Source organism: Sabethes cyaneus, chromosome 2, assembly GCF_943734655.1.
Source record: "Sabethes cyaneus chromosome 2, idSabCyanKW18_F2, whole genome shotgun sequence".
Taxonomy (NCBI): Eukaryota; Metazoa; Arthropoda; class Insecta; order Diptera; family Culicidae; genus Sabethes; species Sabethes cyaneus.
This window is the reverse complement of record NC_071354.1, coordinates 63,550,207-63,564,881: the sequence shown is the minus strand read 5'-3', so window position 1 is coordinate 63,564,881 and position 14,675 is coordinate 63,550,207. Positions and strand designations below refer to the sequence as shown.

Sequence of the window (14,675 nt, the reverse complement as noted above, 5' to 3'; positions counted from 1 at the left end):
TATGGAATGGATGGGATTTGATTCTTCTGATGTTTTGACAACATTTGGAAGCTATTTGAGTTCGTTTCACGGGTGGCAAATAAGTTTCTATACTGTTTAATTAGTTTTAACACGATTTTTGGGGAAAATTGGGCAAAACGGACCACTTCCCAAAGTCTGAGCAGGATGAAACCATCAGCAATCGATTTCCTGCATTTTTTACATAAGAATAGGTATCTTGTAAGATTCCAAACCAGCGGCTTCTAATTCTTGTGATTACGAGCTCGTTTTTGCTCATTGTGTACCGCTTCGAGCCACTCTTGTGCAGGAAAGACGATCCGAAGCTCGAAAACCCCCTTCTTTTCTGCAAGCATACGATCAAGTTCCCACCAAGGTTGATTACCAAATCCCTTGTTTACTCAGCTTTTACCAGCTTAGCTCAGCGTTTCCCAGCTGGTCCCGCTAGACGTGCAGGTGTTTTTAGCAACGGATATTTAACAAAATTTGTGAAAATTTTTGTTTACAAGAATTCCTAGCACAAACTTCTTATAGGCATTATTTTTTTATATAGAATTTTTTATTTCCTAAAATTTAGTCCCTTTGACAAAGTTTAACATGCATCTGTATGCTAGTGCTCTTCCACGCCAAATTTAAACGAAAACTTTGACCCCCAAGGCCTTATTGAATTATGATTTTAGTTATGATAATGGTATCCAGACTAATTTGAACATTGTCAATAAGATATTCTTCTTTTACTATCTCATCTTGCAGAAGTGAGGCCACCCTCGAAAAAGGGTACACCAGTGGTGGTCGAGTTCAGCATATTCGTCGTGGACATCAACTCGATCAACGTGGAGGACATGGATTTCAGGTAACCCGCAGTTGTGCGACCAAAATACGGCATCGAATAACGAATGTTTCCTTCTGCTTACCGATTCTTACATCCGCGTTGCATCGCATTCTAATGGACGTACGTTCTTGCAGAGTAGATATGTTTGTGCACCAGAAGTGGGTTGAGTCGAGATTGGACCTGCACGACGACATCTTCGAGGATGGCGATGACCACGTGATACTTCCGCCGGAGTTCTTCGATAACCTCTGGCAACCGGATCCGTACTTTCTGAATTCAAAAATTTCAGGTACGTTAACTGCAACCCATTTCATCAATCAGGCAGCCAGTAAAGTAGTCTCAGCCATACAGTCAGTCAGGATTCATCTCCATTGGTATCGTTTCACAAATGTTTTGTGCTATTATCGTCGAAACTACTTAGGCGTGCATGATTTCAATAATTGTTTTCCAGCTGTAAACAAGTCATCGCTAGTGTAGATTTCGTAGGCAGGTGGTACAACATACGCGTTTCAGTTTGCTTTCGTAATTTTTTTGTTGAAATTTCTAATAGGCTTGCTAGAAAATATACACCAAAATAAGAAAGCAGGATATTCCTGCAGCTGGTTATGAAATTCTAATTGAGTGCCAATTCTGTGTTATACATTCGAATTTATGAATAATTCAAATTTGCTTCGTAACAACACATTAAAAAAGTATAATAAACCGGAAACCAAAAACAATTTTTATATCGGATATAAGCCACAGTTTGGCTATATTCATTCCGTGATGTTTTAAACTACTATTACGAGCCAAAATTATATTCTGCTGTGTCGTTCGTTTGCTCTAAGTCCAGTGTCTGTATTGTATATACTGAAACTGATTCACGTTGGCCTGACAATATAAAACGCAGAAGAGTAAACTTATAAAAAGCATTTTCGTTTGAATATTCCAACTGTAAAGAATTGTTTCGTAGTAAAATCCATAACAAATGCCTTTTACTACGGCAGGGTTTTTAGAAGTTGTTCAAATTTAATGACCATAGAACGATGTCTTTTTTATGAGTTGCCGCAGCTGGTTTAGGCTAATTTGGTGGAGGCAGTCAAAATACTCCGTTAAGGTTCGCCGTCTGTAGCAAACATTTTTCTAGCAAACCTTACGCATTACAGCACCTTGCACCAACCATGTTAGCATTTTTAATTTTCTTAAACTGATTTTCGTTGCGCTTTCCGGCGAATGAATGAGTGTGCATACTTCACCTTCGTTATCGCAATCGTTACAAGTTCTAAAAAAGCAGCCAATCTACTTCTTCGCTTCGCCCAGAGGAAATAGCCTCACATCGGAATCAACCATAACCAACCGGAACGGGAAATGCTATCAGGGAAAAGTCAAAAATAAACAAGCCACACATCCGTGGAAATCCGCCCCGCCGATGTGCCGCAAGCTACGTGAATAGCAAAAACCATATAAGTATATGAAAATGAGAATGCACTTTCAGTTAATGCCCATGAGCAGGACGTTGTGTGAGGTCTAGTGTGGGTGGGAAACGATCGTAATCGTTTGGGTGTGTGTATATGTAAATATGTAGATATGTGGTTGTGTTTGAATACATAAATTTAAACTTGATTTCATTTTGCCGGAGTCCTACGCGTACTTGGCCATGTTCGCTGGTAGCCCAGCCGATGAAAGTTGTCGATAACCTTTACCTTCGAAACTTTCTTGCAAATTCCTGCTCGCGCCCTGCTTCAAAGTCAAACCGATTATCTACACATGTGAATTTCCATGGTCAAAATAACGAGTTCAACTAGGTAGCAGATGTTTGTTTTATCCGCCTTCCTTCCATTTTCGTTCACCCGTTTTTGTTTTCGTTTCCATTGGTTTAGTTCCAGTTTTATCAGGCATTCAATTTCGCTAATTCCTTCCAATCCCCTTTCATTTTGATTTCACCTAATCCTCAATATTTTGTCGCATTTTGAGGATTAATGACTCGCTAGTTCAACTCGTAGACCGTTCACATGTTTTTCCTGTTTGACCGTTCCGCCGCGCCTCGCCGCCCGGTAACGTTCGATACTGATCCAGACTGATTGCCTCCCATTTGGAAAGCTCGCATGGCAGCGCAAGTAACTGTTTCTTGATTTGATTCTAATTTGATTGGTTTTTACTCTCTCTTCCTCTCGTTCTCAACATTCTGCATTTCAGTTCATTCGTCTTTTCATGACAAAACCACGTGCGCAATTCATCAATGAGCAATTGGCACCCAGATTTCAAGCAACTAAAACAACAACTAAGCGCAAAACTATCCTCACTGATCCACTTCCACCATTTTCGTCCCCAAAAAAAAGCATAAACAGCAATGTTTGCAATCAACCACAAATCAAACTCGCGACAGATATCCAAACAAAAACCCAGATACAAACCAGAATCAAATCCAAAACTGAACAATTTTTGCAGGTCAATCATATATAAATGAAGGTATTAATAGGGTTTTGTGTGGCAAAATCAGTTGTATGACATCGATACGTCAGCAAGGTGAGTAAAACGATTTTTTTTTTGCCAACGAGTGTGAACTATTGATTTTGGGTCACACTGCAGTTTTGTATCCTTCCTTTTTTTTACTTTGTTTTCGTTTTCGGCTGACTGCAAAACCATGTCATTATTTTCCACGGATCGTTTCACGTTTTTTGTAGCTACTTTCTATCAACATTCAAATCCACCTTTTTCCGTCGATATTTTGGTTGTGTGTGATTCCTTTGTCGGCTTCCTGTGTTAGTACCTACAACATGAAAGTTAGTATCGGCTTCCGGTTAGAATTTGCACGTGGTTGCACGTCACAGGCAGCACTAAAAAGTTTTTATTTGTTTCGGTTGGCGGTTAGTCGGGCTTCCCTGGTGCACTGCATTCAGCTGTAGTTAATGTGTGTGTTTTCGACTAGGTACCTATAGGATTATTACCTCACTTGATTGTGTAATGATTGCGTAGCTCAACTCGTTGAAAATAAACGGGTTTACAACTTCACACGATTTGAACATGTAGAGCAAAGTAGTTATCACACGGGGGTAATTATGTTATTATGGTTTTAGAATCATTAGTTTAGACAAGCGTACTGCGTGATGCGTTCTTATTTAAGATTCGTTGAATACATTCAAGGATACAAAAGGAAATCACACGGGAAAATGGAGCTTACGAAGCTCGAGAAGAGGTCTTTAGCAAACCCAAACTCGTTTTAGCAGATAACTTTCTATGTTTGCTGGCCGAAGCATTATAGCTGTATAAAAATCTAAATTTTTTGGAAGTAGTATATGTTTTGGCAAGATCGTTACTCTTGCATATTTATTGGAATAATTAATTCGAGTAGGAACTGTCCCAGAAAGTATGGACGTAGTCAGAAATCGCTGCGTCATTTCGCAATCCTTCATCTTTAGTCTATTTTTGTGGTTACACTTACATCCTGTTGTTTACCTTCATAACTCAGCACCTGTGCAGCGGTATATTTTTCCAGGAGTGTTATTTTTCAGAAATGCGTGGGATTTCTACAGTACAATGCAATGTCGAGAATTTGTACATATACAAATGGTGTACAGAAGTGAGAAAGCCGTGAAAATAGCGATCAAGAAGGCCAGTGAGGATAACTTATTTGAGGATAAACCGAAATCGGCTCGAAAAAAGGTCTTGCCAGCCATCGTTTGAATAATATCGCAAAAGCTGTACGATACGATGCTTTCTGTGAACTCGCAAAGATACGTGAACTTTGATTGTAAATACTTTGATTGTAATACTAGTATATTACACGGTGCGAGAAGGGTAAGAATTAGACCAGTCTGCTAGAGTCCAAAAAAATTGATAAAAGGCTATGTTCTGGCAAACTATTTGTGACTGCAACATTGTACTACCTTCACTGTATCGGCATATTTGTATATTTGATACAGCACATGATTCCTACGTCTGCGTCAGACTCCATTTTCCATTTTACCACCAAGTAAAAAACCAAAGCCGTGCGTTGTAAACGTCTTTAAAACTTGAACCATCTGTACCGATAGGCTTCGCAGCCGGTTATTACAGGAGTACAGGACAATTACGGGACTAGCGAAAATCCTACTGACTCTGGCAGCCACCACGTATTCATCGCAGAATTTCACATTCTAAACCCCTAAGTACCGTGCAAGCACCATGTTCAAAACAGTGCCTAACTCCGAACAGTTGCAAATTTTTCATAAATATTGACACAATTCTAGCTATTTAAACAATTTAATCACTACATCTGATGATTTCATATTATTAAAATGGTTTAAATAGTTAGAGTTTTGTCAATATTTAAGAAAAATTTGCAATTGTTCAGAATTAGGCAGTGTTTTGAATATGGTGCTTGCACGGTACTCGTAGATCAGCTTGCGTTAGCGTCTATGACCGTAGAGGGTCACCGAGAGGATTAGTGCTCTGTAGAGCGCCATTTTTGTGCGAATTTGGGAAACTATGGGACTTCAGTTGGTTTCGTAATCCGTAGAAAACTGAATTCGCAGCTTCAATTCGTCAATTTACTTCTCGGCTAAGCACGAAAGTGGCTAAGGGTTTCCCATCTAGCGTCGAATAAATCAGCCTAATTAGTTTCGTTTGAAGGCACAAATCTTCCACATGATTGTGAGGAACGTGCTGCTCGAGCCAAAGATGCTGAACTAGTTTCGTCGGAAAACCATGTTCTAGCATTATTTAAAGCAAAGCAAAGCCTTTATCGAAACTTGACCTTCTGTTTTTATACGACAGACTTCGCAGCCAGCTGTTAGGGTGCAGGATCCTATTGACTCTAACAGCCTGTCCCAGTCGAGATTCGAACATACGACGACTGGCTTATTGGACCAGCGTCCTTCCTCGAGGCCAACTGGGAGGTTAGCATTATCTACCACAGCGTATGTTGTTTAACTGCATCGTACGCCGCCTCAAAGTCCACAAACAGATGATGAATTTGTAAGTTGTACTCCTGGAACTTGTCTGGTAACAGATCCACGGTAAACATCTGATCCATCGTGGAGCGACTCTCACGACAGCCAGCATGCTATTCGCCTATGAAGGTCTCCGCGAACAGTTTACAAAACAAGATACGAATGAGCATCTTATAGGTAAATTTTACTACTGTTAATTTTTACATTTGAGTCGATGTCCTATTTAAACAAACAGGTCAAATTAGGCCAATCAACTACTCCTCCGGCATTTGTTCTTTCTCTTAGATCATGCCGGATCATTGGTGGATTGGTTCGTACAGGTTTTAGAAGTTCATCCGGGATACCGTCCTTTCCAGTTGCCGTAGCGTTTTCAGCTCACCGATTGCCTTCTTCATCTCCTTTTGTGTTGGTGGCTCCACAGCTTAGCCATCGCTTACAATTCATAGGCTGTTTTTGCTGATCTCCGTGATTACCTCTCCATTCAGCAACGTCTGGAAGTGCTCCTTCTTCTGTTTGCCAACGCCATTTTGTCAGTAAGTAGGTTGCCAGCACTATCATTACACATCACAGGCTTGGCAAAATAACTGCGTCTCACTGCGTTTTGTAGAAACTCCGTGTGTCGTTGCCTGCGAATCGCTCTTCTACACTTGCGAGCACATACTCTTCATACTCGCGTTTTTTTAGATGGTGGGTTCTTTTTTCCGCAGCTCTAATCTTTATTGTTGCAGCGCTCAGTTACACTCACTTATGCTCATTGGACTGTTCTGCCTCATAGAAGCAATATTTATTCTGAATAAAATACCGCATTATTTTTTATATTTTTGCTGCTAGTTGCAGCTGCAGATGGCCATTCCTCTGACCACGGCAAAGCTTATGAACCTTAGATCGTTATAATTGATCGACAGATGAAGGCTACGTCTTCTTACAAAAAGCGGACGAGATTATAAAGTCCGAGTTAATCAACCTCTTTCGTGCTAGCTTTACGTTGCTCAAGTTGATGGAAAAAATCACGGATAATCACATGCGTAATGAGTTCTTGAAAACCTCCTCTCTGCATGGCAATCAACATGCTTACTATCGTGGTAAATCTACGGAAACCGCACTTCTCAACCTAGTAACTCTGTTTGAACATTCGCTCCAATACCAATAGACCAATTGTGCTTTTCTTGACATTGAAGGCGCTTTCGACAACACGTCGCTTTAATTAATACGGTGCTCTCTAATAAAGGAACTGATCAACCGACAATGAGCTAGATTCAAGCAATGCTGTCAACTAGGGAAATCACAGCCTCATTGGGAGATACGTCGATCACGATCTCAGTTATCAAAGGATGTCCTCAAGGACGAGTTCTCTTCCCCTTGCTTTAGTTACTGGTGGTCGACGCACTCTTGCATAAACTATCACAGTATGGTTATGAGGTCATGGCGTACACCGACGACGTAGTACTTATTGTCCAAGGTAAATTAGACGCAGTGCTGTCTAGTCGTATGCAAGGAGATCTAAATACAACCATTTTGTGGTGTTTACGAGAGGGGTTTAATTTAAACCCCACCAAGACAGTCTTTACTAGGCGGAGGAGAAACATCTGTGAATTCTGGGAATTACACTGAACTGGACTGCTCACCTAGACTATGCTGTGAAAGCAACTACAGCCATCTGGGCACGCAGTTCACTGTTTGGCAAAACTTGGGGACTGCAACTTCAACGAACCTATTGCACGGCTTAGGCTAACTTATGCCGCTCTTGGATGGTGGCCAAAAGCGAACGAGGTCACAGCGCAGACCAAGCTAAGCAAAGTTCAACGCCTGGCATTTTTGTAAATCACCAGCGCTATGCGCACAACACCAACTGCAGCCATGGATGCGATGTTATGCTTGCTGCCTTTACATCTTCATGTGAAGAAGGAAGCCGAATTTGGTGCGCTTAGGTTGCAAAGGTGTCATAACATACTTGAAGGGGACCAAGTTGGTCACTTTCGCCTACTAAGGGAGTTCAAACTATCACCCCCAGTAACGACAAACTCTGACTAGATTAAAGCACAACCTAACATGGATGTTCCATATAGTGTAATTGAAACAGTTCGCACTATATGTAACAATGGATGGCCCGTACTTCCATCCGGTACCATCTGTTTATTTACAGATGGATCAAAAATTGGGACTGGCACAGGTACCGGAGTGTACGGACCCCGAATAAAGAAAGCTCTTCCACTGGGCAAATGGCCCACCGTTTTCCGGCGAAAATCAGTATCTTTACGGATAGTCGGACTGCACTACTGGCTCTTAAGTTCACTAGATGTGCATCCAAATTAGTTTGGGAGTGCAGCACAAGTTTAATGGAACTCTCCATATTCGCTGTCAAAGGCGAATTACTGACCTGGGAAAAGCTAAATGTAGCATCCAGTTGGTATCAAGTAAAGTCAAGTAAAGTAAAGTGGATAGTTTATCTATCCAGACCCTGCAGTAGTAGGTCTTAATTGAGTGGGTCAGAAGGAAAGGGGTGTAAGTAACAAAAAGTAAATTTCGAGAAAATCAGATCCAAAGTTAACATCGTCTAGAAAATTCGTCAGATTATATAATAGAAAACTAATGACGCACTATGGTTGTGTTAGCTTTACTTTATTAAATTCTATTGAAATCTTGGAAAACCACTTTGATTTTCGAGATTTATAAGATAGTTTTGAAAATGTTATTTGCACTTACACCCCTTTCCTTCTCAGTTCTGCACTTGTACCCCTTTCATTCCAAGTGATTATAGGGAATTACTACTTGGAGTGAAAAGGGTGCAAGTGCAAATCTTGGAATCACATTACAATCGTCTTCATTGAAAGGTAGGTTAGCGGGCAAGCAGCAGTAGTTCAGGATTTTCTCGCTACGTGGCGCTAGTGCAGATGTAATATTCTTGTATAGGCTCTACCGTACGCTACTGACTATTTAGAAAGTTGCAGTCTTCGGGAAGGTTGTTCAAATGACTGTCATCTCGGAAATGACACTGAAAATAGTTCAGAATATTCTCAACGTGCAGCGCTAGTGTATATGCGAACTCGTTTTATTTGCAATAGCTTATAATTCATGTAACCTAAGGTATTACTTTCTTAGGTAAAGTTGTTTGAGTAATAGCAGCCTTGCAGATGGTATAGAAAATAGTGCAGAATTGCCTCACTACGTGGCGCTACCGTATATGTAATATTACAATATACGCTGTAACTTACGCTACTGATTACCTAGAAAGTAGTGGTCTTCGAGAAGTTTATACAAGTGATTGTCACCTTTAAGATGGTATGAAAAATAGTTCAGAATTTTGTCATCGGCGTACAACGTATATGCGTATACGTTATATACCATGATATGAGTAACTAAAAATATTACTTTCTTCGGGTAAACGGTTTTAGTAATAGCAGCCTTGCTGAGAGTAGCGAAAATAGTACAGAAGTGTCTCACTGCGTGGCGACAGCGTACATGTAACGTACTTGTGTGGGCTTTATCTTGCGCTATTCATAGCATATGATCTTAGTAATCTAAGAAATCGCTTTTTTTCGGAAAGGGAAACACCGTTAGACATTGATTTTCCTAGAATTCTAATTGTTTGTAATCCCTGATTTGCCTGATTAAAAAAATCTCATTGCCTATTTCTCGCCCCCCCCCCCCCCATTCCCTTCAGTGGCCTGAAATCTTAAAATCAAAATCTTCATAAAATATTTGTAAGGGCCTAAGTTCAGAACGGCTGAACCTAAGAAATAAGTTTATATAACGTAATTTGTTCAATTATTCTCGGGTATAGCGGAAGCCTGCTTAGAGCACTCTAATTTGTTCAATTTGCTATGGGAAGAATTTGATCATTTTTTAAATTTTACACATATAAGTAAAATTTGGAAATTTTTGAAAAATTGTCAGAATAAAACAAAAAATCCGATAGAGTGCCCATTAGTAGCCAGATCTTCGCCAGATTTTAGAACATGTTTTAACTTATCAATAATAAAGATGAGACGAAACTAGGGGGACATGTTTTGAGATACGTTTTATGCTTTTTATTTAGATTTTGCAAAGTTTTTTCTTTCAGCGTATTTTTTTTCGAAAATACACTTAATTTCCTTCAACTTTTCTGTTGACGTCATTTTTAACAAATAAAGTAGTTTTCAAGATATATTTTTTAAACAAATTATTTATAAATACGCCTTTTTGAAAAGTTACTCCAGATGAAAATAATTATGTTTCATGGAAAATGAATCCTTGCGTAGCGTCCAACATATCAGCAAAATTTCATCTCAATAAAAAATATTCGAGACAAACCGTTTTGTTAGTTGAGCTGGCATTGCTCATATAGCGCACTTACACCCCTTTCCTTCTCACTCCCTCAATTGACCTTTGCCGCCTTTCTATTTTGGAACTCAAAAATGCAGCGCACTTGCTCTACTCCTGTGAAGCTCTTGCGTCTTTCAAGTACAGCTTCTTCGGACGCTACCTATTAACTCCATACTCTGCATGGAAACTCAATTCCAAAAGGGTTATTGGTTTTATTAACCATGTAGTACCTAATTGAGGCACAGTCTTACAACCATCCAACTCCTTCAATGGGTTTGAGCAATTCGTAAACTATGTGCAGCAATCGGGAACAGCTACAAAGACAGTCTCCATGACTGTCGCAGATCTCAGTGGCATTTTGAACTCAGTACCCTTCTAGCATAGATATAAAAGGTTATGTCTTCCAATGACAGGACGGAAGAATTCCTCCCGCCGGATCTGCGCATTTGCATCTCTGATGATGATTTTCTCGTCATGTTTAGGCACTTTCCATACACTCTCCCGACCCTGTCCCAAAACTCCTCCCTAATAGCATCGAATTTATTATTTTTTGGTGCGTAGACGTTCATTACGCTGTAGTTGATTGAAGAACTTACCCTTAATTCTCAACACACATATACGGTCATCTACGGGCCTTTACCAGATAACTCCTTGTTTTTGCTTTCCCAACACCACGAACCCGACTCCTTGTTCTGCCTTGCTGCAGCCACTGTAGTAGATGTCTGGTACTTGAAAGAAGTACCTGCAATGGAGTCTATTGCACGGAACTCTCTCTCTCCGGAATTTGGCTTCAAGCCGATGCAGCTCTCGAGCAAGCAAGCCAGCTCGTGCCTGGTCATGGAGAATTCGTATATTGCACGTACCGTGTTTCCAATCGTTATCCATTAATTGCTTCCTTGTTCTATATCGATTGACCATCTCCCAGTTGTCCTCGAGGTACGACGCTGGTCTAACAATCCAGTCGTATTATGTTCGAATCTCGGCTGGGAGAGACTGTTAGAGCCAATAGGATTGCAGCTGTACTTGTCCCGCAATTGTCCTGTACTCTAACAGTTGGCTGCGAAGTCTGTCGTATAAAAATCAATAGGTCAAGTTTAGATAACGGAATGTAGCACCTAGATTTTGATTTTTTATACCGATTGATCCGTTCCGTATTTTCATTTTCGTTATTCGTGGCATATAAGAGCTTCGGTAGACTATCTTACTACTTTTTGCTTCAGAAACTGAAGAAAGGAAAATAGCTGGGCTTTTGGCCGTCACATCTCTGGATTTTTACATGTTGTATTTGTTTTACAAATGACGTCAAACTTGTTTTCGTTTGCTTCCAAGTTCTGACAGATATCAATCAACAGCTGTTTCAATAAAAGCTCTAGTCATGAAATGATCATCAACTCTGTAGCCCGCCCAGTTAGCTCCGGGGAACGATGCTGACCTAACAAGCTAGTCTACGTATGTTCGAATCTCGACTAGGCGGTGCCGCTACGGAGTTAATAGGATCTTCGCATTAGCCCCGTAATTTTCCTGTTATCTAATAACCGGCTGCGGTGTCGATAAAGAAGGATCAGGTTTTGAAGGACTTTTATACCCATGGCTTTGCTTTGCTCTGTAGCTGCATTGATTGATTGTTGACAATTCGCATCGAGTTGTAGGGTAATTTTTGTGCAACCGAAACGTAAACAATGCTCGCGGAAGAACTGCAAGTGCTCGGAGTACGAGAGACGAGCACTAAGAACGTTCTTCGGCGCCATACTAGGTGACGGAGGATGAACCATGAACTCGCACAGCTCTGTGGTGAATCCAGTATTTATATGGTGCATATGATGGGCAGGGCATGTTGCAAGAATGTCGAACAAATACACTACAAAACTGGTATTTGTGCAAATCTGCTAAGAATAAGATGATCAAGAGCACTGCGAGCAAAGCTGACTAGGAGGAGCGGGACCTGGCAGCAAGTATGCGGTGTCCAAGGAATTGGAAAGCGGTAGCCCACAACCAATCTTAGGATAGAAAGCTAAATAAAATAACTATTGGCACATCAGAAGTTATGAGCTCTGTTATTCTGGCGCACCGTTGCCTCGTGCGACTCGAGAACGATTCCTGTTGAGCCAAGGATCCCACGCAATCTTGATGTGTTGGAAACCGATACCTAAATGATAGAACAATCGTTGCCACGGGTGAAAACTTTACAATGATCTTTTTGTATGCACCAACAGATGCTGCCAACTTGCAAGAAAAAGAAAGTTTAACAGCCAGCCGAGAATTGTGGTTGAGAAAGTCCTAAAGGGCGTATATTCTAATCCGTTAAGGTGACTTCTACGCGAAGATTGGCTAGATCAACGAGAAATTTTAACTTGTCCAGATACCATGGTCTAGGAGCGAAATGAGCAAGATCGACGTTTGTAGGTATGTTTTGTTGCATGATGAACAATCACAAAATTAAGGCGTTTCAAATAAGCTAGTCTAACTCATCGAGGTTGGGTATGACAGACCTGTTACAGCAATATTTAAAGCAACGAACGTTTGTATCATGGTTGGAATGTATGGAAACCCGACCAATATATTCTTCTGGTCATTTTCGGGCGCATTTCATTTGGATAATTTATTTACAAGCGTCTCAACTGCATTCTCAAATAAACGAGACAAATATGAAGAATTCTACTATATTTCATTTATTATTGTTTCGGCTAGCCAACAGCCTAACACTGCTGTTTGCAACTCTAAGTGGGGTTTAGAGAGTGCCTTGGCAGGTATCTTGTGCTCTTGCCTTAGTCACTACCAGGTCGCTACCAAGCATACGTTAGATCCGCATTTTAAATAAATCACTGCGGCGGAAGCGTTTTCGCTGGCAATAAATCTAGCATTACCGTAATGTGCAATTGTTCCAAGCAAAGTTTTCGAGGTATGTATCAATTAGGGTCGGTAATGTGTCGGCACCGCTTGCAACTACTGCACATTCTTGGTGTAAGATTTTGTGTACGAAGGAATATTTTTTTTTGTTCCATACTATTCTCATCATTTCCCATTTTTTCATGAACCATAACGCAACCTTTGTTCAAATTTGCAAATCAAATATTATTAGAAATAGTACTAGAAGTATACACACTAAGGCATTCATCGAGTGTATAAAAGTCATCAAAGCTCTAGTAGTAGCATCGGTATTTCAAACAAAGAATATCACATGTAGCGGCACATCACCACCGTATGTAGAGTGTCGTTTCATCATCGAATCGCAAACGATAATTCATTTTCGACTTCTGTTCTCGTTCCAGAAATCGCCACACTCACGCACAAATTCTCCTCGGTAACGTTATACAAAAACTCGACGGTACGGTACGCGTGCATGATGCACGCCATCATTGCTTGCCAGATGGAATTCCAGCTCTACCCGATGGACATCCAGATTTGTCCGATCTACATCGAGAGCTTCTCCTACCACAATCAGAAGATTCGGCTCAAATGGGCCGACAACGGGGTCACCATCAATCCGGAGCTCAAGCTGCTCCAGTACAATCTTGGCCAACCGCTGCAGTTGGAAGAGACTGACGGCTATATGCCGGAGAAATACGGTATTTTAGGAAATATTTAGATTGCCTTAAATCCTTAATGAAATATTATTTCAGGAAATTTCTCACGGTTAGCTGTATATTTTCGGTTCGAGCGTCAAATAGGACACCACTTGATTCAAACCTTTGCACCCTCTACGCTGGTGGTCATGCTGTCCTGGTTTAGCTTCTGGCTCGGGCTGGATGCCATTCCCGGACGAGTCACGCTGCTGGTTACCTGTATGCTAACACTAGTGACAATGTTCACCGGGATGCGAGCCGACATTCCCCCGGTAGCTTACGTTAAGGTGAGTCAAGCGTTAACGTGAAAATTTCTGCTTAAATTCTGATTCGTTTCTGTAAATATTAAGGCATTGGATCTGTGGATGGCTGGCTGCATGATGTTCGTGTTCTCTGCTCTGGCAGAATTTGTCGTGGTTAAGGTTCTCGATGTGCAATACCAATACCAGGTGAACAAAGTACCGAAGGTACTTCCAATGCGAATCAGTGCCATGGAGAAGGGTCAATGTGCGACGGTGGCCAACTGGGAAGGTGGAACGGTTAACGTTCGCCCTCGGAAGCCGACCCAAACGCCCACTACTCCCGGACAGGTATCGCTGCAAGGTAACGGAGGCCCCCAGCCACCTATGTCCAAACAACCGACTCGTCGGCAGAGCATTCTCTCGGTAGCGTGGACCGATACGGACACCGGTGTCGAGAAAATTATGTGGCGTGAGATTGACAAAATGTCACGAGTAGTTTTTCCGGGCTTATTTCTCGTTTTTGTCATACTCTATTGGCCAATATTGATTTTTAAAACATCCTGATCGGTAACAGATTTGTAGAGAATATTCGGGGTAAAAATTTCTCTTATCCTGTTTCACTTAAATCCAATGTAATTTATTCTCCCTGCAACAATCTTTGTGCATGAACTCTTCTCCACATTCTGCTTATTCCAGTAGGACAACTCATCGCACGACTGCAACAATGTTTGACTGATTTAAGTAGTTGCTTCTGGAAAAGATCGGTTTCATCAACGTGCTTAGGTTTTAATTCACAGAGAAACATCTTACCTTACTACTCACTGGCACG

General features: G+C 41.0%; 1 protein-coding gene across 1 annotated transcript in view; it reads left to right on the top strand.

The window, feature by feature from the left end:
* LOC128735496 (glycine receptor subunit alpha-2) overlaps positions 1–14,410 on the top strand; it is a 56,544-nt gene extending 42,134 nt beyond the window's left edge. The window contains exons 4-9 of the mRNA XM_053829977.1: positions 751–850; positions 964–1,118; positions 3,257–3,334; positions 13,311–13,607; positions 13,662–13,891; positions 13,955–14,410. Coding sequence (XP_053685952.1) covers positions 751–850; positions 964–1,118; positions 3,257–3,334; positions 13,311–13,607; positions 13,662–13,891; positions 13,955–14,410 — 1,316 coding nt within the window. The remainder of the gene's footprint in view (positions 1–750; positions 851–963; positions 1,119–3,256; positions 3,335–13,310; positions 13,608–13,661; positions 13,892–13,954) is intronic.
* Positions 14,411–14,675: the final 265 nt, after the last annotated feature.